General features: G+C 41.3%; 1 protein-coding gene across 1 annotated transcript; it reads left to right on the top strand.

Annotated features, from left to right (window-relative positions):
* Positions 1–9612: 9612 nt before the first annotated feature.
* Positions 9613–23902, top strand: AMACR (alpha-methylacyl-CoA racemase). The gene is made up of 5 exons (XM_054986826.1): positions 9613–9901; positions 11846–11989; positions 13433–13593; positions 14397–14583; positions 22935–23902. The coding sequence occupies exons 1-5, from the start codon at positions 9652–9654 to the stop codon at positions 23342–23344; spliced, it is 1152 nt and encodes a 383-aa protein (XP_054842801.1). The 5' UTR covers positions 9613–9651; the 3' UTR covers positions 23345–23902.
* The last annotated feature ends 205 nt before the right edge of the window (positions 23903–24107 follow it).

The raw sequence follows: 24107 nt of genomic DNA, 5'->3' as shown, positions 1-24107 counted from the left end.
GTGGTGCAGAGGGCAATCTAAACTCCCCTCTGTTTGGATATCAGGGGGCGGGGCCATCAGCCATGTGACCATTTTCAAGAGGTTCCAGAACTCCGTTCCACCATGTTCCAGCTGAAAAAAAGTCCTGGATATGAATATAATAGCTATTGGGACAGGTCAAATAGTTTAAGACATGACCTCTGCTTTGGATAATAAATTGGTAACCTGTGCACAAAATTTCATTTTAGGAAGAACAATAGATTAAGTTTTTCTTTTTATACTAATAATTGATAAAGTATTGATCATAATTATCTGGCTAATTTTCAATTAGGTGAAGCTGAATGTCTGTCTTTAAAGTGATTCCGTCCTGTTGAAATTAATTGGTCTAAAATGGTTTAATTAAAATACTTGGCCTTAATAGTTGTGGATTGGGACGTATGCATTTTTTTTAAATGTAGGCTTTGACTGATTTCTGACATTATGAACAAACTGGTGTGCTCGGGACAAGAATGAACCTGGTTTATTCTTATGCTCATGTGCTTCCTTCTCCCCTTCCATTCACACAGCACCGAGACTGAAGATTTCCTGATTCAGGGTTCAAGAGCCCCTTGATCTAATCACCATTTGTTGTGATATTTGCTTTAACAAATGAGTGTTTGTTTCTGGCCCACAAGACTTTACAAATCAGGAGGTCTTTAATCTTAGTTCTCTTTACATGAGAGGGGAATGCACAAGTCCAAGAATGATCTGGGCTCATTATCATACTAGCAAACCTAAGTTTGTTCATGACAACTGAATGCAACCTTTGCTTAAATCACACCAAAGAAAAGGTTTATGCTTTAAAGTATATTAGCAACATTTTGGCATAAAGGACAAAACAGAACCAGAGCCATTAGTTCCAATAGCACTCTTTATAATATGAAACCCTTTAATATTTGTTGTCATGTATGTTTTTGTTAAGCATTTGCTTATTGTGTACATTAATAGTAAAGATGATTTTTTGGGGAAAAGATTCTTCTGTCGATATAGAAGTGCTTTAGAAGGGATTCCAAAAAACAATGTTTAAAAATGCAGTAAAATCAACCAAAAAGATCCAATGGAAAATCCAGGTTGGATTTTTCAAATCACCAAATAAAAAGAAGCTACAAAGTGCTGAAGTCCAGGGGACTAGGATGTGATGCACAGAATGACAGAATATATTTTTCAGTGCAAGCATTGATACCATAAATGGAGAAGTCCAATGGTCATACGTAACTTACACTCTTTCCACAACCACAAGGGGTCCCCCCTCCCGCTTTTTGTTCAGGAAGCTGTTGAATTAAAGGGGAATGTTCATGTGAAATGCCCTTTGCCTCCCTTCCTCTTCCCATATCTACACATGCTGTAACACTGCATGTTCCTGGGGCTTTTCCCTTTAAGCTGTAGGAGGGAAAAGACACAATTTTAATCTGCCTCAAAGGGGAATCTGCATAATAACTACGGGCTAGTGCTCAACTGGACACCATGGCATGTATTAAGAGAGGTTTTCAAAATGATATGGGCAGCTGACTCCTTTGCACCCTTCCTTTAAAGGGTTTTTTCTCTTTTCCTGCTGAACTGTGCTGCAGTGTTACAGCATGCCTAGGTATGGAAAGGGAAAGGGAGGGGAAGGGGGTTTCAGGGCCATGGGGGATGATGACATGGTCCCTGGTGTGCCTGCACAAAAGTACAGGTGGAAACGATGAGGGAAAAGGGAAGGTGGCATGGGAACAGGAGAAATGGACGCCACTCCTGCTTGTTCCCACATCACTTGCTGCTGCTGCTGTGGCATGGGCATGTTTTCATGCCACTGTGTAGCAGCTGCCTTCTATTTGTTATTCCACTGGAAACAAGGTCAACATAGATTTTCATGTTGTGCATTGGTACATTAAAGATGCATGTTCCCTTGTCTTCTCAGTACAAATCTGCAACAGACATGTCCGCCCATAGAAATCACTTCCTTGGAACTTCAGCTGTTGGTTTACCAAGTTTAGGCAACCCAACCCTGGCTGCTTCCACATTAGGGTTGTTTTCCATGGTGGTCCAGTCGCTGATGTGATTGTGTCTGAAACTGTATGGAGATTCTAGACAGCAGAGGGTAGCTGTGGTTTCCCTTTCACATTTGATGTGTATTGAACCCCCCCCCCCAAAAACCCCTGTATTCTCATGTGACCCTCAGGATTCTTCAGCCATCCTGTTCAAATTTTTTAATTTGATTTGGAGGTGCATGAGTAATGTTGCATAGGAATGATGCAAAAGATTTTAAAAATCTTTTAAAAGAACTTCCACCACCACCCCTCTAAAAGACAAGCTGAGCTGTGGATGATTGTTTTCTATTCTGTTAGTTCTTTCCATTGCTGCAAGGGGCTGGCCATCATGTCCACAACAATGAAAGAGAGTGATTGACAAGCAATGGCATGGTTTCCCTTTCATACACAAGAAACTGCTAGTGCTGCCGATAGTGTCCTGCCTGGGAAGCTCTGGTGTTTTTTTACAGGTTTAAAATAAAGTAGAACTTTTTATGGAAGCAAGAAGTAGTTAATGGTCTGTGTATGAACAGAGGATGGTATGTTGTAGAAACATGAAAAAAAAACAATGCACAAGTTGGGTGGCTCAAATGTGGAAAATCCTTGGTGTGAAAGCAGCCCAAGATTTCTGAGCGGCAATCACTACTTCCACCTCCTCTTCCAATTACCTGCGTATTCATTCTGTATCATCAGTCTAACAAAGGAATGGCCAGCTAGCATCCTCAGCAGTAAGAAGCTTGCAATGGGTCAGATTCTCAGCCTCCTTTTGAAAATGAAATTCCTGGGGCTAAAAGCTGGCAAAGACTCTATAGGCCTAGATTACAGCATTCCTTGATTCTCTCTCCTTCTGACACCCTTAGACGTTTGTCTAAATAAGGTGGGTGATTGTGTGCTCCTATTTTAAATAAGAAATAAATGAAAGGTCAAAAGCGAAGCGTGGAAAACCTGCTGAAAAATCGCATTGCAAACATTAAGAGTACAGACAGGAAGCATGTGGATTCAACGTAAGGACAAAGCAAAGAGACAATGAATAAACTCAGAAATTACCTAATACTTGTATAAAAAGAAGATAATGGGTAACTATGGAAACAAACATTCACACAGCATTTTATCTCCAGCAGACCAATAAGTACAATAAAGGGTACCATCTCTCATTGAACTTTAATAGGCACATGATGTTCTTTCCCCTGTTGTTGCCCACGCAGTATTATAGATAATTAGCACATATGTTCCGGAATACGAGTTGTAATATAGATCTCATGGGTTAAGAGATGTCAGTTCTCCCTTTTTGAGGCCCTTGTTACTTAAACTTGTTTCCAGAATTTCCCAGTCTTTCCTCCGTCATTGTTCTTCCTGGATTTTTCTTTCTCTCTTGTAGCCCCATAGCTTCCCAGACATTTCTTCAAGGAAGGAAATCATACAAGAAATTACTGTAGTTCAAGAAGGATCCTCTGATTTCCTCCAAGTTTCCTCCTTTTATCATCCCAGTACTTGCAGTGAGGATAAGATGGTACCAACTCTAGGATTGGGACTGGGCGAAGCGGGCTCGGGCTTAGCATATTCAGTTTGCTCACTTAATCTAGAAGATGTTTTGTTAATTTGCTTATTTAAAAATATTTGTATGATGCCTTTCCACAATGCCCAAAACATAAACATACACCATTACAAAGCATAGTTAAAATACATACATTAAAATACATCAAGTTAAAATAAGGACACTCACTACCAGCTGCCAGAGACATTCATTAGTTACTTCCACTAGTTACTTCCACTTCCATCAAAATAATTGAAGTTTGCAACTTTTACAGACGGAAGAATGCGTAGAAGCTTTCCGTACCATGTACAGCAGGCTATTCCAAAGTGTGGGCACAACATGGGCTGTAGCTGAGTGAACTTCTCAAATAAAGGGGCTCACTAGAAGTGATGCACTTGATGACCTTAGTGACATTGTAGGATCATAAGGGGAAAGGCAGGCCCTTAGATTTGCAGCTTCCAGACCATGAAGGACTTGGGTAAAAGTAGCAAGCCTTGAATTTTATGCAGAAACAAATAGGTAACTAACTAACCTGTCAAACCGTCACTGTTATATAATCATACCAATATAAACCGGTCATTAATCTAGCAGCAGCATTCTGTGCTAGCTGATGTTTCCAAACAGTTTTCAGGGGCAGTCCCATACGAGAGCCAGTGTGGAGAAGTGGTTAGTGTGTCAGCATATGATCTGGGAGGCTCAGGTTCGAATCTCCACTGGAAACTGTGGAAGCTTGCTGGGTGATCTTGGGCCATTCTCTCTCTCTCTCTCTCTCTCTCTTTCTCTCTCTCTAGCTAACCTACCTCACAGGGTTATTGTTGTGAGGATAAAAATGAAAGAACATTGAATAGTATAGGAAGCTGTTTTAGATCTCCAATGGAGGACCAAAGCACATGCTTTGAGGAGAGCCAGCCTATGGCCCAATCACTACAGCATTCTCCAAGTAAGATCTTATTCAGGAAGTGTGGTATACAGACAACCAGAGACAGTAATTTGTCCATGGCTCCTTGTAAACTTTGACAGATCCTACATTTTTTACATAAAACGTTTAACATATACACACACAAATACAATGTATCTCATATCTGCGAACATCTATCACACAGGCAAACATGCCGAAGAACTGGAACCGGCCATGGTTTGCCCCTGTGTGTACAAGCATCGTGAAGCATTCCTGAGCAAAGATCTGACGAAAACTCAGCACTCCCATCCATTGCATCACAAATGGATTTTCCCCCACGGTGGCAAAAACACAATATACCAATGGGTGATAATGTATTATCCTTCAGTGGCTCCTGCAGCAATACAGCTTGAGTATTGCTTCACCTTGACTGGCCCTGATAGAAACCCATTTAGCTAGGAAGTTGAACAGCTTACTGTATGCGTTTGCTAAAACTCACAATTTGCTAAATCTGCTATTCCGTGTTATTAAAACAGTTTTTTTGCTAGCTTTACAAAACCGATGTAAGTTACATCTCAAATCAGACCGGAAAGCATAAAACAACACAACACAAAAGTTTATGTCTGTTTCAAAGAAACTTTATGCTAATTCGCCATCTGCAGGAGCTTTCCAGAAATAAATACGATCACTGATTTATCAAAACTAATGAAGCACCAGATATGCAAATGCTCCAATCTCTGCCTCTGATTATTCTTAGTCAAAAACCATAAAGGCTGCTTTGCTGCTCTTACCTTTTTTCAGTAAACACATTAGCAAGTTGGAGTGTGAATACTTCAAAGTATCATAGAACAGCTGATTAGCCCAAGAGAACCATCAGATGTCTAGTGTGAGACAAAAACATTTTTCTTCCCCTCTAATCTTCCCCACTCTAAACTCATCAAAGGAAACAAAACTCCCCCCCCCAATTACTTGCACATTTACCCAGTACATATATCCTAAAAAACCCCTAGACTGCTTGGCAAATGGAGACAAATAGAAAATATTCACCTGGGCTGTAATTCACTGCCAAAACTGAGGGCATATGAGTCTGTGGAGAAGAGCTTCTTCCTCCCTGACTTCAGGTGCAAACTTCTGATAACCATTGTTTTTAATATTAAATAGAACACCTCTATCTTTCTCTCAAATTCTTTAACACATAACACATAGAGAGACATCGCAGCTGACTGACAGCACTTCTCATTCCCTGCTATCCTATTGCCACATACCGAAAAGAATGACAAGACTTGCTCCAAGAGGGAATATGCTTTAGGGAAGATTAGATTTACAGAAATGCTGAAGGGGGTGGGAAAAGCTTTTTGTTCATGAGGGTTGTGTGTGTGTTTGTGTTTGAAAACCCAAGCCAAGGCAACAAGAGCACTCATTTGGGAATGATACAATGAAATGGTCAGACTCTAAAGCCAGGGGAAAAAAATCAAAACTTTAAAAATCCAAAATGGTACAGTTTTGAGAAAGGAACAAGTGTATTACTGATCACCTCACAAGGTATATAATAGTTCAGGGGTGGGCAAATTGCGGCCCGCGGGCCACATGCGGCCCGCTACAGACTATTTTGTGGCCCGCCAAGACAGTCAGAAAAATCTGCCTTGAACCGAGATAAAACTGATTCTAAAATTAAATGTGATATGAAATTAGCACAATAAATAAATTGAATAAAACTACCACTATTTTATTTAATTTATATTTATTGATTTTTATGATACAATTTATACCTTTTCTGAAATGCAGAGTTAACTAATGAATGCAATCATTTTAAAAGGTGCGGCCCTCCGCTAACCTCCGCTCCCACAAAGTGGCCCCCGAGCCAAAACAATTGCCCACCCCTGTAATAGTTAGACAACTAGAGTCTCTCTACACAAGACATTTTACACAGGGATGCTCAAGTGACTTACTTTCTGTGTGGTCTTATATTCTAGTGTACTCTGTCTCCCTAGCAGTGCATATGTATCTACAACAGGAGAACAAGTGTAAGGTCTTTCACTTGATCCTACTAGTGTAAGATGTCTTGTGTAGAGAGACTTTTAGATGCCTGCAATTCTTGTGCAACCACATTTTACAAGGCACTGTCTTGGGGGGGGGGGGGCGGTGAATAGAAGAGGAGTGGATTGTATTTTTCCAGCAGCACAATGCTGTAGTTTGAGGGCTGGGCAAATGCAGTTAGTTGGATAAAAGATGTGGAAAAGACTTTTGCATAATCAGCAACAACTGAATAGTAACTATACATTCTTTGATAATAACCCTGTTCTCTTGGCTGAAGGGGAGTCTCTTTACTACCCACCTCCTTTGCCAACCACATGCTCCCAGTTCTATCTAACTTAATGCCCACTCAGAGCGGTTTACAAAGTATGCTATTATTATCCCCACAACAAAACACCCTGTGAGGTAGGTGGGGCTGAGAGAGCTCCAGAGAACTGTGATTAGCCCAAGGTCACCCAGCTGGCTTCAGGTGGAGGAGTAGGGAATCAACCCCGGCTCTGCAGATTAGAGTCCTGCGCTCCTAACCACTATACCACTGCGCTCCTAACCACTTAGTGCTGGCCTTCCCACTTTAGTTCACTAACTAAACACTTTTCATTAAGCTATCCCAGTTAGGGCAAACTTTTCTCATTTTTCTCACACAGAGGATTGTCAGTCTGTCCCTCCCTGGTCAGATTCCAAGTTTAGACTCTCTTCTGACAATCCTGTGGTCTCCCATTTGTTACCTTCTCACTGGCCAATCACAGAGAGAGGGGAGCAGCATGTCAATTATCCTTCTTCCAGGCAATTGTTTTAACTGTTTACCTTCCACTCTCTGGATGCAGTAATTGGTAATCCTTGCGTTTAAAACTCTTTCTGTTGCAGTAGCATATACATTTTTGAAATAAATGAATGAATCTCATGCCATTACAGTCTTTAGGGGCTCATACTTCTGACGCTTCTGAAGGCGGCAAATGCAAACCCCATGCATAAACCTTAAGCTTTTATCTGTCTCTTTCTTGTTGCCATTACAGATTAAAGAAACTGGAACTGGTACTGGTCACAATGCCCTTCACCACCAAATGTAAAGTGTCAGTGCATGAGTATCCAATGCTACATTGTACCTGCCTTTGTTTTTGCAGTCCCGTTCAGATGCACAGGAACACCAGCATAGGAATTTGCAGGATCAAAAGGCAGAGGCATTGTGTTGGATCCCTGGTTGTTTAGGATTCTGGCAGCCAGCAAGCAGTTAGTATACCTCTGATTGGTAGAGCTAAGCAACATACAGTGAATCGCTAGTCCAATCCAACATTAAGTATTTGTATCCCTTCCACAATAAAAAGGAACCTTTTACTTATCTCAGGTTATATTTCTAGAAAATAATGAAAAATATACATTGAAACAAGTACCATATACAGTATTTACTGAGGGGCCGCTCATTCTTACTCAGCCTAACCTACCTCAAAGGATAGTTGTAAGGATAAAATGGAGGGGGGGAGTATTTATGCTGCTCAGTGCTCCTTAGAAAAAGGGCAGGATAAAAACGCATTAAAGAAATAGAATAAAGAATATCTGTTATGTGTACTAAAAGTAAATAAGCCTAGAAGGACCAATGCAACCTTCATTACAAGTCAAGAAATAAGCACACCTGCTAGCAGAAATATATTTAGGATGTATTTATATGCAGGGGAACAATACAGCTGTTTTGAAACTGGCAAAACTTGTCTGGCACCTGCTTATTTCCTAAAAAAATATTACTCTTCTTCGAAATAAGAATCATCTGCACTGAGAGGAACTTCCCTCAGAACGCCACGAAAATTAAATATTTGGAATGCTATTAATTCCAAAGGGACAGCCATGCAAGTCTGCTAACGGGACCTTGCTGATCATTCCAGCTCTGTCTGCCTGCAGCAGCAGAATAAAACAGGAGTCCAGGGTGATCGTAAAGATTTCTCTGAATTTTATCCCAGCACAGGCTTTTCACAGCTTACTTCATCAGATGCATGAAGCGTTCTTCCATTAGGCAACAATCCTATTTTAATTTCCTGTGACTCTTATGTTATTTTGGGGCACCTGAAAAGCCATATTAAGTTTTTAGGCAGGCAGCAGTGTTGGTCTGCAGAACAGCAGGATTTGAATGCAGTGGCACCTCAGAGATCAACAAGATTTTCAGGGTTAAGATTTAAGAGTCAAAGCCCCCTTCTTCAGATACAAGGAGGAGCGGAGGCAAATTTCCTGAAGTAAATTTCCCTGAGATAGATCAAGATGGGTAGCCTAACTTTGCCTGTAGCAGTAGAAAAGAACAAGTAACACCTGTAAGACTAACAAAATTCGTGGTAGGGTCTGAGCTTTCATGAGTATCTGAAGAAGCGAGCTGTGATTCATGAAAGCTCAGACCCTACCACGAATTTTGTTAGTCTTACAGGTGCTACTGGACTCTTGCTCTTTTCCCTGAGATAGATGAAGAGGAGTTCGCCGTGTTAGTCTGTGGTAGCAAAATAAAAAAGAGTCCAGTAGCACCTTTAAGACTAACCAATTTTATTGTAGCATAAGCTTTCGAGAATCAAGTACCATGCATCTGACGAAGAGAACCTGATTCTCGAAAGCTTATGCTACAATAAAATTGGTTAGTCTTAAAGGTGCTACTGGACTCTTTTTGATTTCCCTGAGATAAACTTCCTTAGGGCTGAGGGGTTTCCACTCTTCTTGAGGCAAATTTCCTTAGGGCTCAGGGACCTCCACGCCTCCTTGTGGAGATAAATTCCCTGAGGTAAATTTACTTTGGGCTCAGGGAGGCCAAAAGGATTGGGCTTCCGGGATCTAAGCTCCCTTCTTCACATACAAGGAGGAGATCGCTGAGCCCTAAGGAAACGTACCTCTACAAGGAGGAGTGGAGATCTCAGGCGCCACTGGGCTCAAATTAATTTAACTTCAGGATAAGCTTTGCCGGACCAAACCAACACACGCTTACAAGGCAAGCCCCCCCCCCCTCGTTGAATTAAATGAGACTACTTTCTGAGTAAACATGCACAGGCTGGAGCTGTTGGACTCCGGCCCCTCAAACGTACTTTGCCCGTCCCTGAGTCCAAGCAGTCCGCCTCTCTCTCTTTCCCGCCCGCCCCGGGAGGAGGCGCCAAGCCGAGGCCTGCCTCGCTTCGCCTAGGCCGCCCCGCCCCGTCATCATGGCGCTGCGAGGGGTGCGGGTGCTGGAGCTGGCGGGCCTGGCGCCGGCGCCTCTCTGCGGCCAGATCCTGGCCGACTTCGGCGCCCAAGTGGTGCGGGTGGATCGCTTCCTTCGCACGACCCTCAATGCGGACGTGCAAGGCCGGGGCAAGCGCTCGCTGGCGCTGGATTTGAAGCAGCCGCGGGGCGCCGAGACGCTGGCCAGGCTCTGCCAGAAGGCGGACGTGCTTATCGAGCCCTTCCGACCAGGTTCCTGCCCGCCTGCCTGCCTGCCTGCCTGCCTGGGGGAGACGCAACAGAATTGGGGGACAAGGAGCCTGAAAAGATGGGCGAGATGTAGGGGGGGTCCCCCCATTTCAGCGTAGGGTTTGATTAGGATTTGAGGGGGAGTGCTTGAGTGGGGCGTGGGGTTTTAGGTGGAACCAGAATGGGGGGATTTACCTCAGAAAAGTAGGATTTGAGTCCAGGGGCACCTTAGAGACAAGCAAGATTTTTAGGGTATAAGCTGTTGTTAGTCAAAGCTCTCTTCTTCAGATGCTTGGTCTCTAGAGAAGGGATCTTTGTCTCTCAAAAGCTTATACCTGGTAGAAAATCTCAAATATCTGAAGGGAGGTTTGACTTTCAAAAGCTTTATACAGTGTTAGTCTCTAAAGTGCCATGGAGCTCTCATCCTGCTGTTCTAATCCAGACCAACATGGCCACCTACCTGAAACTTGCCTCAGAAAAAATGGCTCTGGCTGGAGGTTTCAGAAGGAAAAGGCAGAGAAGTGTTGCTCTGAGAGCTGTTCACAAATAGGATTGCTACCTTTGGCAGTTGGTTGCTGTTTTTCTCTACGTGTGAATGGCTGAGGGAGGTGACACCCTTTCTGTCTTTTCCCGGGAGGAATCTCTCTATACACATTGCTTTTTTGTCCAGTTTTTTGCCTGCATTCACACACCTCATTGAACAAAAGAGGAGTCCAGTGGCACCTTAAAAGATTAACAAAATTTACCCCAGCATAAGTTTTCATGGCTCAGAACTCACTTGCAGCTGATGAAGTGAGTTCTGTTTTGGCAAAAGCTCATGTTGGAAATACATCTTTAGAGTGCCACTGGACTCCTGTTTTATTTTGCTGCTACAGATTTAACACAGCAAGTCGTCTGGAATTAACACTGCATACTGCATTATAATAGATCTATAGCAGGCATTCACAACTAGATTTTCAGGTGTGGACAAGTCAAACCAGGGAGTGAATAATTGCTGTAGTGCAACAGTAGCAAGCACAATATCCAGTGATGTTTGAATACACTCTCAGGACTAGTGTAGTTGGGTTGGCTAGTCCCCCTTTCATCTTCACAACAGCCCCTTGGAAAGGTTAAAAGAGAGCACTGGTCCAAAGTGAAATTAATTGGTGGTGGAGAGTGCCATCAAGTCATAGCTGTGTTGTGGCAACCCCTGCTGAGATTTTCAAGGCAAGAGACTAACAGAGGTGGTTTGCTATTGCCTGCCTCTGCACAGCAATCATGGTTTTCTTTGGAAGTCTCCCATCCGATTACTAACCAAGGCTGATCCTGCTTAATTTCTGAGACCTGACAAGATTGGGTTTGCCTGGGCTATCTGGGATAAGGGAAAGTAAATTGGGGAATGAAAATTTGACTTCAAATCTCCCCTGTCTAACACTAATCACAACACTTTTTGTTTAGAGATTTTAGGGTTCTGGCAACTGTGTGTTCGTGACTTGCTTTCATAGTTTCCATATAATGTGTAAGCAGTATACCTTCTTTGCAGCACCATGTTCAAGTTTTGCATAAGGAGCAAAATGGATTTTCTCAACTCATGGAAAGAAACGGATGGGGCAGTCTTGTAGCAAACGTTCAGATGTTTAATGGTTTGTACAGGGTCACCAACAGTACTGGAGGGAAGTTAAAAAAATTAAATAAAATATCTGATCCATTGCATTGGTCACGTCGATATGCTGCTCCCTGGAACAATTTGTTGCCACCACAAGTGAAACAATTTGTTACACAGAAATGTGGAAAACAGAAATTTGACTCAAGTCTTCTGTCACCTTTTTAGGAGTATGCTATTGAATAGACCCGAGTAGGATTCTGAACAGACTTGACGAGGATCACTCTGAAAGCAACAGGAACTGGAAATGCGTTTGGTGTCCTGTCTCAAGTCCAAACGAACTTTTGTATCTCTTTCCTGTTCAGGTGTCATGGAAAAACTTAGTCTTGGTCCAGATACCCTCCTTAAGAATAATCCCAAACTCATTTATGCAAGGCTAACTGGATTTGGCAATTCAGGAGCATATAGCAAGATGGCAGGTCATGATATTAATTATTTGGCTGTGTCAGGTAAGTTATACAATGTCATATTATAAATGCTCTTAGTGTCTGTACATAATTCATGTGTTTGATTGTAATTCAGTAATCTCTCCGTTATGTCAGTCAGGAAAATAAATCAGCTGCGCACATCGTGCTGTCAGGCTTTTGTAATACTGTCCTAAGCATGTATACTCAAGTAGTAAATCCCCTTGAATTCAATGGAACTTACTCCTTAGTCAATATGCTTAGGATGGCAGCCTAAGATCATTTACTTTAATGATCATAGAAAAGTGTAACTCTGTGTTGGGTGGCACAGCCATGTCTTAGAGCTGATTTCTGGACTTTGTTTTAAGGTCCAGTAGTACTAAAGGGTATAGAAATGACTGAAATGCTTGTTATTCTTTGTAAGGATACTTTAATAAGTAACCTGTTCTGTATTTATTAGCAGATGTTATTTAAAGTTGGTAGTATACTATTGTGAAAAGAAACAACTGAACAAATTATATATTGTAAAAGGTATTTGGAGCTGATGAGTCAGTAGAGGTGCTATAGCATATGTGAAATCTGCAGGTTGTTCTGTTGGTAAAAGGCCTTAGCTTCCTTTCTGCAAGCTTTTTACACAAGTATCTACTAAAAATTAGCTAGAAGGACCAACCCACTTTTCATTATTCCACCACAGTAAAGAGGATCAGACATTTTAAGAATGGGATGAAAGCAGCAGTATTAGAGTCATTTTATTTATTTATTTTACAAAATTTATACCCTGTCTTTCTGCCCTCTCAAGGACTACCATAACATACATAATAAAATCACATCTTTTTTTAAAAAAATTTTTATTAGTTTTTCCAATACAAGGTAAATAGAAGAGCAAGAAGGAATATAAAGAAGCAAGAAAAGAAAGAGAAGTTTAGGGGGGGAGGGAAAGTATCCATAATAGTCTGCTTACAACGATACTTAAGTGATAATAAAATCACATCTTAAAAACCATTGAAAAAAGAAACATTAAAACAATTAAAACCAGAGCTAAAATATGTACAAAAATAGCAATTAAGACATTGGGCAGGAAGGAGGGATCACTGAAGGAACACCAAACAAAACAAAAAAGTCTTAACCCGCTGGCAAAAGATAGTAACAGAACTGGACAGACAAATCTCCCTGAGGAGGGAGTTCCAGTTTTGGTGCAGTGACCAAGAAGGCACATTCCCAGGTTGCCACCCGCCTAATCTCAAAAGGCAGGGGCGCCCAAAGTAGGGCCTCAGATGACTGTAGTGGTCAGGGAATAGGTGGTCCTTCAGGTATGCTATAAGCATACTGTTCAGAAGACATTAGGAGGGATTTCTTAACAAAAAATAATTGATTTAGAAATTGTGAGATAAAAAGTAGTAGGATTCTTATACTGCTTGGGTTATTTTTATTTTAAAAGTTATTTAACTTCACAGGTTATTTTTTTAAAAGTATGCTTATTGTATGTAGGTGTGTTATCGAGACTTGGCAGAAAAGATGAAAATCCTTATGCTCCTGTGAATCTTCTGGCTGATTTTGCTGGAGGTGGCGTCATGTGTGCGTTGGGCATTATTATAGCACTCTATGAACGCACAAAATCTGGCAAAGGGCAAGTAATCGATGCAAGTATGGTAAGTTGATTTTTAACCAAAAAGATACAGATAATATTGAAGAGATGGTAGGTGGTCTTATGTGTTTCTGGAATCAGAAGTCTTACTGCTCCCAGTCTAAGATGTGTGGATTCCCAATCCAGCTGTATGTGTTACTTGTGGCAGTGGGTAGTGGTGTGTTTTTTTTCAGGTTCATGCATTCTGTTCAGTAGAGACAGGTAACCAAACTGATCTTCAGGCCCATGTGTGGATTTCCTTTATCAGATTAGGACACGAGATAATTTTTGAAGCATCTGTTGAAGCCAAGTGAAGTTATAGTGTATTCACAATTGCTGTTTATGGCTGAATGCTTTTATTGCTGGTTTTTATTAGAGACCTTTGATCATAGCAACATGAGAGAGTGAAAACTTCCAGGATGGTATTTTCAATTAACTGAATAGGACAGCATGAAGAAAAATTAAACAAGAGCAACGTTTGCTTTTTATAGAATCAGATTAAATTTAAAAGGCTGGCTGTACTGAATTAACATAAGGAACCACATTCCCCTTGAAACTGGCTGCTTGAGGCTACAGCCAAGAACTTCGAACAGGAGACATAGCTTTGGGTACTAAAACCATAAAAGCAGGAATTAACACATTATGCTAGCGTTAGAAAGAAGTTCTAGCTGTTGTGAGTTGTGAGAGATGCTGGATGGGAGAAGATGAGGAAAGCAGAAAGAAGTCTTTACATCTGTCAAAGGAAGAAGAACCTAGCCAAGCACTTCCTGTATTCCTATTGAAGCTATTTGAGTGTGAAATTGTTCTTTTGTACATTGTATCTTTAAGGTAGAAGGTGCTGCATACTTAAGTTCTTTTCTGTGGAAGTCACAAAATTTGGGCCTTTGGAACAGACCTCGGGGTGAAAACCTGCTTGATAGTGGTGCCCCTTTTTATGAAACGTACAAGACTTCAGATGGGAAATTTGTGGCGGTCGGTGCTCTTGAGCCACAGTTCTATAAGCAGCTGATCAGTGGTAAGTTTGTCCATACCACTTTTTCTAATAATAACCATTGGCCCCTATTATGATTACAACAACAGTTAAACAAGTCCACACAGAGAAAGCAGGGGTTTCTGCATATTTGGCAAGTCTTCAAGCAGAAGGAAAAGATGACTTTGTAAAAGGACCAAAAAATCCCTCATCGGTAGTCTGATGAAGTCTGAATGTGCTCTAAGAGGCTGTCGTAGGCTCCCAGCTTGTCAGGCTTGGTTCTTCAGCAAAGTAGTCTTAAGAAAGAAAGAAGTTTTACGATAAAAGAACTAATGCTTGAGGAACTGACATATTCTCAATGTGCCTAGTGTTCACTGCGGCAGTATTGTGAGCGGAGCTCAGGTTCAGATTCTGGGATTCTTTTATCTGCTACATCAGTAGTTGAATTTCCTGATTCCCAGTCCCCTCCCCCCATCAAAAGAGTTTTGTAAACGTGCACTTAAATATTTTTAAACAAGCAAAGTTGCAGCCCTCATGAGATTGAAGGAAAAGCAGAAAATAAGATTTTACAAGCAAGGAGGATGGGGGGAGTAACTTTTTAGGAGCCTCCCTTCTCTGTGGTGCTTCCACGTGTATGTGTAGATGACTATTTTCTCCCCTTTGTCCTCCTCCTGCCTCCTCCTGGTTGCCACTGTTTGCCCACCTTTTGCAAACTGGGGCAGTGGCATCTCCTCTTGGCCACCTCCACTGCTACCTGTGTGAGGATAGGTGCTAGGGAAGGGAAGAAGGAAAAAGAAGCAGCAGCAAACAGCAGCAGCACTGTTATCGCCCCCTCTCTCCCTGGTGAAGGCAGAGCAGAGTGGCAGTTGCTGGGGCAGGGAAGAGGAGGTAGCAGCATTGCTCCTGGCCATCGTTGTATGCCCTGGCCTCTTCTGTGGCTGGCAGCAGCTTATCCACTCATTCTTCCTGGTTGCCTGGGATCCTTTCTCCAGGGGCTGTCTTCACTGCTACCTACTTAGCAATGATCCAGAGGAGTTAGCCGTGTTAGTCTGTAGTAGCAAAATCAAAAAGAGTCCAGTAGCACCTTGAAGACTAACCAATTTTATTGTAGCATAAGCTTTCGAGAATCACAGTTCTCTTCGTCAGATGCATGGGGGGCAAAAAGCAACTGGTCAGATATAGAGGAGGAGAGGGGAGGGCGGAGTAGATGCAAACAGTTCCTTCTGATATGGAGATGCAAACAGCTGTTTGCATCTCCATATCAGAAGGAACTGTTTGCATCTACTCCGCCCTCCCCTCTCCTCCTCTATATCTGACCAGTTGCTGATGAAGAGAACTGTGATTCTCGAGAGCTTATGCTACAATAAAATTGGTTAGTCTTAAAGGTGCTACTGGACTCTTTTTGATTTTGCTACTTAGCAATGTTTATTGTAGTTGTTTTTCAACCCCCAAATGGTAACTCTTTCTCCTTTGCTTCTACAGTTTAGGGTTTCTTCTAATCTCCCTTCTCTGTACATAACCTCATTATGCAGGTTTATTCATCCATATTTTTGCCATGTTCAGAATTTGGGGTAAAAATCCTGCACCCCATGGAAACGGTGCAGCAGCATAAAAAGCAAAAGACTCTACAGCAAGCACAGTGCAGCCTGAATTGGAAGTGTAGAAATATGTAGAATTAGTGTTGTTATATGCAAATCAGCTATAAACTATGGAAAGACAAAATTACTATTTTCTTACAATGTATACATTTGCATTGTTTCTGTAATGGGTGAGTTGGGGGCGCTAATTTTAACTGCATTTGTGTTCTGGATATTACCTTAAGTTTTAAAGTGATTGGTAAGTAAACTTCCAAAAATGGGGGCTAGGGGTTCTTTAATAATTAGTAGTTCTATAATTTAAGCATAGAAGTTTTAAGCCTGTTATAGCTAACTTATTTTTCTGTAAATTTAACTCCTAATTTGATTGCCATTACTGAGAGAATATTTCTTTTCTTTTTTCTTCCAATCAAAGCTTGCAGTTAATTAGTTTTTGAACAATAAAGCTGGCTACTTTAAAGTAATTTATGTTGTTTTACAGCAGTGGCAGAATAAAGTATGATCAGGAGAAGGAGATTGCAGGAAACCCATAATGGGTTCAAATAGAATCAATCTAGGTCAGGGATAAAAATATTGTACAAAGTTCCAGACAGTGGCTACAGTTTGTATGTGCTGGACAGCTAAAAGTCTGAGAAGTGCCAGCTCATCCTCTTTCCTTGCTTCGGTCAAATCTCTGTGGTAACCATAGGCTGTCCTCTGTACTGCATCAGCTGTTTCACAGGAGAAAGAGGCAGTGATTATTCTGACTCCAACTGACCCCTTATGTTAATGCTGCACTTTGCCCTGGACCTAGCGTGGTATATGAATGAACTGTTACTTCACTGTCACAGAAGTTTGAAAGTCTTTGGGTAAATCCTCCTCAAAAGCTATGCTGCAGTTCTTCCATGGCTCTGAACTCTGCAAAAGTGATAAATAATGAAGAGGCAGTTGTTACCCTAATTTGAGGGAGGGGGGTCTCCTTGTGAGTTGTGGGAATTAGCATTCAAGGAAGGGATAACTGGGAAATCTCCACCTATGTATACCAGGATCATTCCCTTAGAGAACTCTCAAATAAACAGGCAGATGTTCTACAGGAAAGGTTCTTTTTTTAACAGAGCAGTAAAAGGCAAATGCACAGAAAATCACACACAGCATACACACAGAGCTAACTAGGAAAATAATGAGAAAATGGGAAAGCAGTTTTGGGGAAAGGGTGATATTTACCAGTCTCAGAGAGGAGGAGAAGGTCCGCAGAAGAGCAACAAAACAACCAGCATTTCATGGAGAGAAGGAGCCCAATGGAGAGGGGGTGCATGAGTAGGTACCAAGACACACACACACTGAGCATATGGCTGGACAGCCCAGTTAGAGCGAAATGTGCCTGGAGCAAAATGTACGTCTTGCTTCCAGAAATAGTACCTTTATGGCTTGTCCAGAGGTAGGACAATAAGTTGGGAAAGGTTTGATATGGCTATCTTGGGATGGACTATAGGTAAAAATATAGCTCTGATGACCTGGCAAGTATTGGATAGGAAGGCTATCAGATGTGCTGGATATCCAGATTAGGTTACATGGGTGGGGGGAAGCATGGGAGGGCATTAATGGGATAAAGCTGGGAGTTTCCTCTGGAATCCTCATTATTTCTGCCTCACTCCAGGGCTTGGCCACCATTCAGTCAGTCATCCCTTATGACTCATGGCTTGATAACTTTCCAGTCTCCAGGCCAGCTGGCATCTTCTCTGCCTGTGATCAGACAGTGTCTGAGACTTCTGGCAAGGGGCTTATGATATTTTATATCCATAAACTGCCCTTTTAGCTTGAGGATGGGGGTCTGACTGCTAACACAGTGGCATGCCTATGTGGATGTTGCTGCTCCTAAGGAAGGTACTTTGAAAATTGTCAGTTGCTGGGGAAATGGGTGGCTTTTTGAAGGATCAGTGTTTTCAGTGTTACAAAGTTTACCTTAATATTCAAACTTGATGGTAGTCCTAGTTATTGTTACTCCATGAGAGAGTTTCTGTTCAACTTTCTAACTATAAAATGTGTTTTCTACTGTTCACTTTTATTTTTCTTTCTCCTCGGATGGGAGAAGTTAAAGATACATGTTCTATGATGGCAAAAGGTGCAGCAATCTGCAAATCTTTCTCAAGTATTGAGCATACTTTCTATGTTTCTTATAGAAAATGCTTATATTTATACTTTAAAATTCCATAAATATGCCAAATATTACAATTGTTTATGCTAATTAAGTTATAAATGATGTCTTTTATGTTGTTAAATCAGTAAAAGAAGTTTAGCTTTGATAGGAAAGTATTGCATATATTTCAATTTTCCCCAGAATTTCTATTTAAAAAAACAAGGAAAAAATGGCTTCAAAATTTGAAGAGGTTTTTACATCTCTAGATCTGACATTTTGGACTGTTTCCAGTTATGCACAAATGTTTTTTTTTTTTGTGATCATTCAGCTGCATACCTCCATATAAGAACAGGGAATGAGTTTTTTTCTGCTGTGAGGCAGTCTCTGGTTCCCTCTCCCTCCACGTCTTTACTGGAACAGTTGCCTGGCTCCAACTCTAGTATAAGGGCAAAGGATAAAGTGGCTTCATGACTGCCACAGAATTAGCCACTGTGAGCTCTGTACTTCTGGCTAGGTGTGTGAGTTCATGATTATCAAGGCAAGCCTGCCAGCTGTCTACACACGTAGACACAGGTGCACATGTTCAAAAAGGGACGAGTGCAAGTCTACACTGGGTCACTGGTCAAGATAAGAATGCATCTGTATGAATAAATGGGACTTTTCACTATAGATTTATTTGCTTCTGTTTGGTGAGTTACCTGAAACAGTCAGTGGCTCTGTATATAAAAAACTGAATTCTGTTTCTGTATACATTTTAGCGTCAGCTAGGCTTCTTTAAAGATATCTAGACATGGATTGGCCCCTGTGTTGGCTTATGTTGAGTGGCTCTTGTGTTTTGATTATGAGCAGATTATTTTTAAGGTCACTTGCAAGAACTGCACAGTTGTGCAGGCCTCAGTTTGTCTGGCGGACAAATAAGCTTGGCATTAGACTAAGTGGTACTAAAACTAATTGGAGGCTCATTTAGCAAAATTTACATGTTCCTGTGGTTTTAGAAAATATACACAAGAGGGGGAAATAGCCCCAACAAACCAAATGGAAATGAGTTTGTCTGGATAAGCACTTAAGCTTTTGAATTAGAAGAGTGTTCCAGGAAGGAAGAGCTGGAAGACAAGGAGAAGGAAATGTGGAAAACGTGACATCATCTAGAGTGGTCAGTTTAATATCCCAGTTTGGGGACTTCTTTTTAGAACCTGTTTCCTCCTGTGCTAATTTTCATTGTGGTATCATTGCACTTAACAGAGATTGAGAAATGGTATTATATAATAGAAACAACACAGGCCCAGGGCAGGTTCAGCCTGGTTCAAAGCAGTATTGATTCTTGAGAAATACAAGACAATTAGTTTAATCCCAGGGTATTTGCTTTCATTTAAAAAAATGCCAATAAAGGTCACCATTTTGTCAGTGCTTTGCATCATGTCTATTATGAGGTCTTCACTTCCCAATCCTTCCCTCTGAAGTCTTCTGCTAAATTCACACACACAGGCTCTCTCTCTCCATTGGCTTTTCTGTACTTTCTTCCTAAGTGACAGTCAACTTTCAGCATAGTTTCCATCGTGAAATGGTTTTAGAGTGTCAGCCTTGAATGAAATTACCGTGATCTGCAAATTAGCGATGGGCAGAACATGGGTAGCAAATGGGAGACCTTTTGAGTGAATGCATTCAGCTGTGTATATTTGCTATCAGCACTCAGCTTCTGTGAACCCCCTATAAAAATTTATTTTTAATTCCTGTACTTCCTCCCGAATGGGGACCCAAAGTGGCCTACATTATTCCCTCTCCTTCATTTTATCCTCAGGACAACCCTGTGAGGTAGGTTAAGCTGACAGAGTGTAACTGGGCCCGAGATCATCCAGCAAGTTTTCATGGCAGAGTGGGGATTTGAACCTGGGTCTCCTGTATCCTAGGATGACACTCTTAACCACTACACCGCACTGGCTCTCAAACACACAAAGCTGCTTATACTGAGTCAGATCATGATGTCAAGATCAGTCCTCTGAGTTGCAGCAGCTCTCCAGGGTCCAAGGTCAAGGCCTTTCACATCAGCTAGTGCCTGATATATTTTTTTTTAAAAGCTAGATATTGAACCTGGGACTTCTGCATGCAAAGCAGATGGCTTACCATTGTCCCATTGTCTTACCAGTGTGTATGGGACAAAAAGCTATAAAAGCAAAAGGTTAGATATTAGGACACCTGAATATTTAATTTTAACTTTAATGAACACTGTAGTGGTTATTAGCTAATAAATGTGTTTATTAAAACCCAGGATGCTTTTTTACTATGGCGTTTTACAACATACCGAGAAATTGATTTAACCAGGTTTCCTTCCATCAGTAACTTCATAATGGGGTGATATTCATAGAGGTGAATGCAAGACATGCTGTTTTATATCTAAGCTAAAATTAATAATATTTTGGCTTCTGTTCTTCAGAATAATCTGTCCAGTGGGCTACTAACACCTACATATATGAATGGAAAATACCCCCAAGGTTCATTATAAATGGAATCTACTTAATATGAGGTTCTCTTCCTTTGATAGAAGCTTGACATGCATAATAGGAGGCCAGCTGTGCAAACTGTTCTATGGGTACTTCCTCTTTCAACCATGTGGACTAGTTACAGAACAGTGCAACCTGAAGCCTCCTCTGTGTCTTGATTAAAGGGATCAGAATGGTTGGAACACCCACCTAGTCTGAAATCAGAGCTCTTGGGTCATGGCTCAGTTTTGTACAGGGGCAAAAGCATTCCAAGTAGCATCTTCCTCTAGACATGTAAACTGTCCAGATATGTTGAAGCCATGGGAGGGGATATCTTTTTTTGAGGGCTGGAGGAGCACAGAAACTTGGTAGAAAATATAATACATGCAATGCTTCCTTCTCAAACCTGAACTTAGTTTACTGTTTTGACAACATATAAAGCATCATTAGAAACTTCAGTAACATAAAATTGAACTATTTGGCATACTTGTGAAATTTAAAAGTATAAATGTCTTTTTCTACATGCAAAATTATGAATAACGCCAATAGACCACTACAAATTGCTGCAGTTTATGCTACTTTAGCACACATATCTTAGTTTTTTTGACATCTAGGGGGCAGGAAAGCATAAACGTTGAGAATAAAAAGCAAGTGGACAAGTTTACATCGGGACCACAAAGCGTAGACAAGCGTAGACAAGAATAAAAGAACATGAAAGACACTGCAGACTTGGACAACCTGAAAAATCAGCAGTGGCTGAACATAGCCTAACTCAAACAGGGCACAGTATCTTATTCCAGGACACCAAAATACTGGACAACACTTCCAACTACTTTGTCAGACTGCACAGGGAAGCCATTGAAATTCACAAGCATAAGCAAAACTTCAACAGGAAAGAAGAAACCTTAAGAATGAACAGAGCATGGTTTCCAGTTCTGAAAAACACCAGGCTAACAAAACACTCTATACTCGACAATAGCCCTGCAGAGAAGATTAGCACATCAAGCACCAATCCATATGCAAAAGAACCTCCTCAGGATACAGTGAAGCCTCCCGCCATTAGCATTCCACACCCTGGGAAACTCTTAGAGGATGACTCAGCTCAACCCCACCCCTCCTGAGGAGATACAAATGACCTGCCAACATCTTTTCCACACTGTGACACTGAGAGATCTCTGTCTTTTGGTGCTACTCCTCTGAAGATGCCAGCCACAGCTGCTGGCGAAACGTCAGGAACTACAATGCCAAGACCACGGCAATACAGCCCGGAAAACCCACAACAACCATCTAAAAAGCAAAACTTTTGTAGTAAATCAAAAACTGTTTCAATAGGACTAGCATATGGTATATAGAATTAAACTTTGCAACACAATAGATTAGTAGTTATTGGACTAGAATCTGGGACACCCAGGTTTAAATCTTCAGTCAAACTAGAATCTGGTTGTCAGACAGGAATTTGGGACACCCAGGTTTGAATCCTCAGTCTGCTGTGGAAGCTTACCGGATCACCTTGTGTTAGTAATCAGCCTAATCTACCTCATAGGGTTGTTTTGAGAATAAAATGGAGGAAGGGAGAATGTTGTAAGCCACATTTGGCTCTCATTTGGAAGGAAACGGAGGTATAAATGAAATGGAGTATAAATGAAGTGAAGTGACCAACCAGATGTTTGTATACAATACTTTAAGAACTATGTTTAAGTGCTCCAAGAGTGTGCTTGTACATCACACTGACAGCTGTGAGGATTCCAGAAACTATGAGCCAAGCTACAAGTGACAAATGACACAGGCTGGATACTTGTCAGCTTCCCTCAAGTTTTGATGGGAAATGTAGGCATCCTGGTCTTGCAGCTTGGCTCTCCGACTGCTGTCCAATGGACTTTTTAACTGTCACTTGTCCAACATTCTGCCAAGCTGCCTACATTTCCCATCAAAACTTGAGGGAAGCTGACAAGTGTCCAACCTGTGTCATTCGTCACTTGTAGTTTGACCCTATATCAGCCCATTGAGGTTTGTGTGCGGACGTAAATGATGAGTGTGCCTACATCCTTGTTTTTGAGGGTTAGATTTTCATTCATTTTGTCATCTCCTTTTAAACTGTGACTTTCATATCATTTCTGACTGCTTATAATAAATACTACTTTCTACAGCAGTTCAGTGAATCAAGTAGATCTATTTTATAACATAGCTAATTTTTTTTTATTGTTTCAGGTCTGGGGCTAGATTCTCATAAACTTCCTGATCAGTATAATTTTTCTGGCTGGCCTGAAATGAAGAAAATATTTGCTGATGTATTCTCACAGAAAACCCAAGCAGAATGGTGTCAAATCTTCGACAACATGGATGCCTGTGTGACACCAGTTCTGTCTTTTGATGATGTTGCTGTGCATCCACACAACAAAGATCGTGGGACTTTTCTTAAAAATGATCAAGAAGAGATAAGTCCTAGACCTTCACCACTTCTTTCCAGGACCCCAGCTACTCCTTCTTCCAAAAGGGATCCATTTGTAGGAGAGCACACTGAAGAGATTCTCTTAGATTATGGTTTTTCTAAGGAAGAGATTGCACAGCTTAAATCTCTTAAAGTAATTGAATCCAATAAGCCAAAGGCTAATTTATAATATAAAACTATAGAAACCAAGGGTCTAGCACTGCCCAGTGATATTTTTTAACTTCTCTTACCCATGGGTGCTATGAACTCAACAAAGGAGAGTTATGGACAAAACCATTAGCAGTTTCGATTTAGATGGTGTTGGAAAAGTGTGTTATTCCAGCATGGAGTTGGGAGTATTTGCAATTTACTACAACTAATTAAGCTTTGGGGAAGGTGGCATTTGTGCGAGAGATTTATTGCTGGCCTCCTACTTCTTTGCCAGCAGTCATTAAGAGCCATGCATTTAGGACATGAAATGGGATGTCATAAACCAGATTAAACCCATGCTACTGTGTGTGGGTCAGCAGCATGCAGTGTACCAAGAACTGCTGCCAGAATAGGGGTTGCTTGTGCTGATGTACTCTGGAATGGCTGGTTTCTGTCAGTACAGTCCTGAGTGGAGTTACATCCTTCAAAGCCCACTGACTCTGTTTAGGATGGTGCTGGGTATTAAGAAGAAATGATTTTAAAAACAAAATTGTAAACAAGTGGGCTGCTGTGCACATGAATAAATGTCTGAAATACACATTTTTAACATATGTGATTTACTTTTTCGGTCAGGAGTCCCTTACCTTTTTATGCCTGCAGGTGCCTTTGGAATTGACACGATGAGGTGGGCGCAGCCACAAAATGCAGGAGCCAACCACAGGAGCGAAATGCAGCCATAAAGTGGCTGCTGCAGTTTACTTTCAGTCACACAATGAAGATTCTTGTGTTGTGGTGGCAGCTGC

Source organism: Eublepharis macularius, chromosome 8, assembly GCF_028583425.1.
Source record: "Eublepharis macularius isolate TG4126 chromosome 8, MPM_Emac_v1.0, whole genome shotgun sequence".
In the NCBI taxonomy this organism is placed as follows: domain Eukaryota; kingdom Metazoa; phylum Chordata; class Lepidosauria; order Squamata; family Eublepharidae; genus Eublepharis; species Eublepharis macularius.
Note: the sequence above shows the minus strand (reverse complement) of the source record. Positions and strands in the feature narration are given on the sequence as shown.

Bases quoted from the DNA above. Each gene is read 5' to 3' on its own strand.
- AMACR (XM_054986826.1), top strand. From the start codon at position 9,652: ATGGCGCTGCGAGGGGTGCGGGTGCTGGAGCTGGCGGGCCTGGCGCCG. The intron at 11,990-13,432 runs GTAAGTTATACA...TATTGTATGTAG, and splicing joins TAATTATTTGGCTGTGTCAG to GTGTGTTATCGAGACTTGGC. The intron at 14,584-22,934 runs GTAAGTTTGTCC...TTATTGTTTCAG, and splicing joins CTATAAGCAGCTGATCAGTG to GTCTGGGGCTAGATTCTCAT.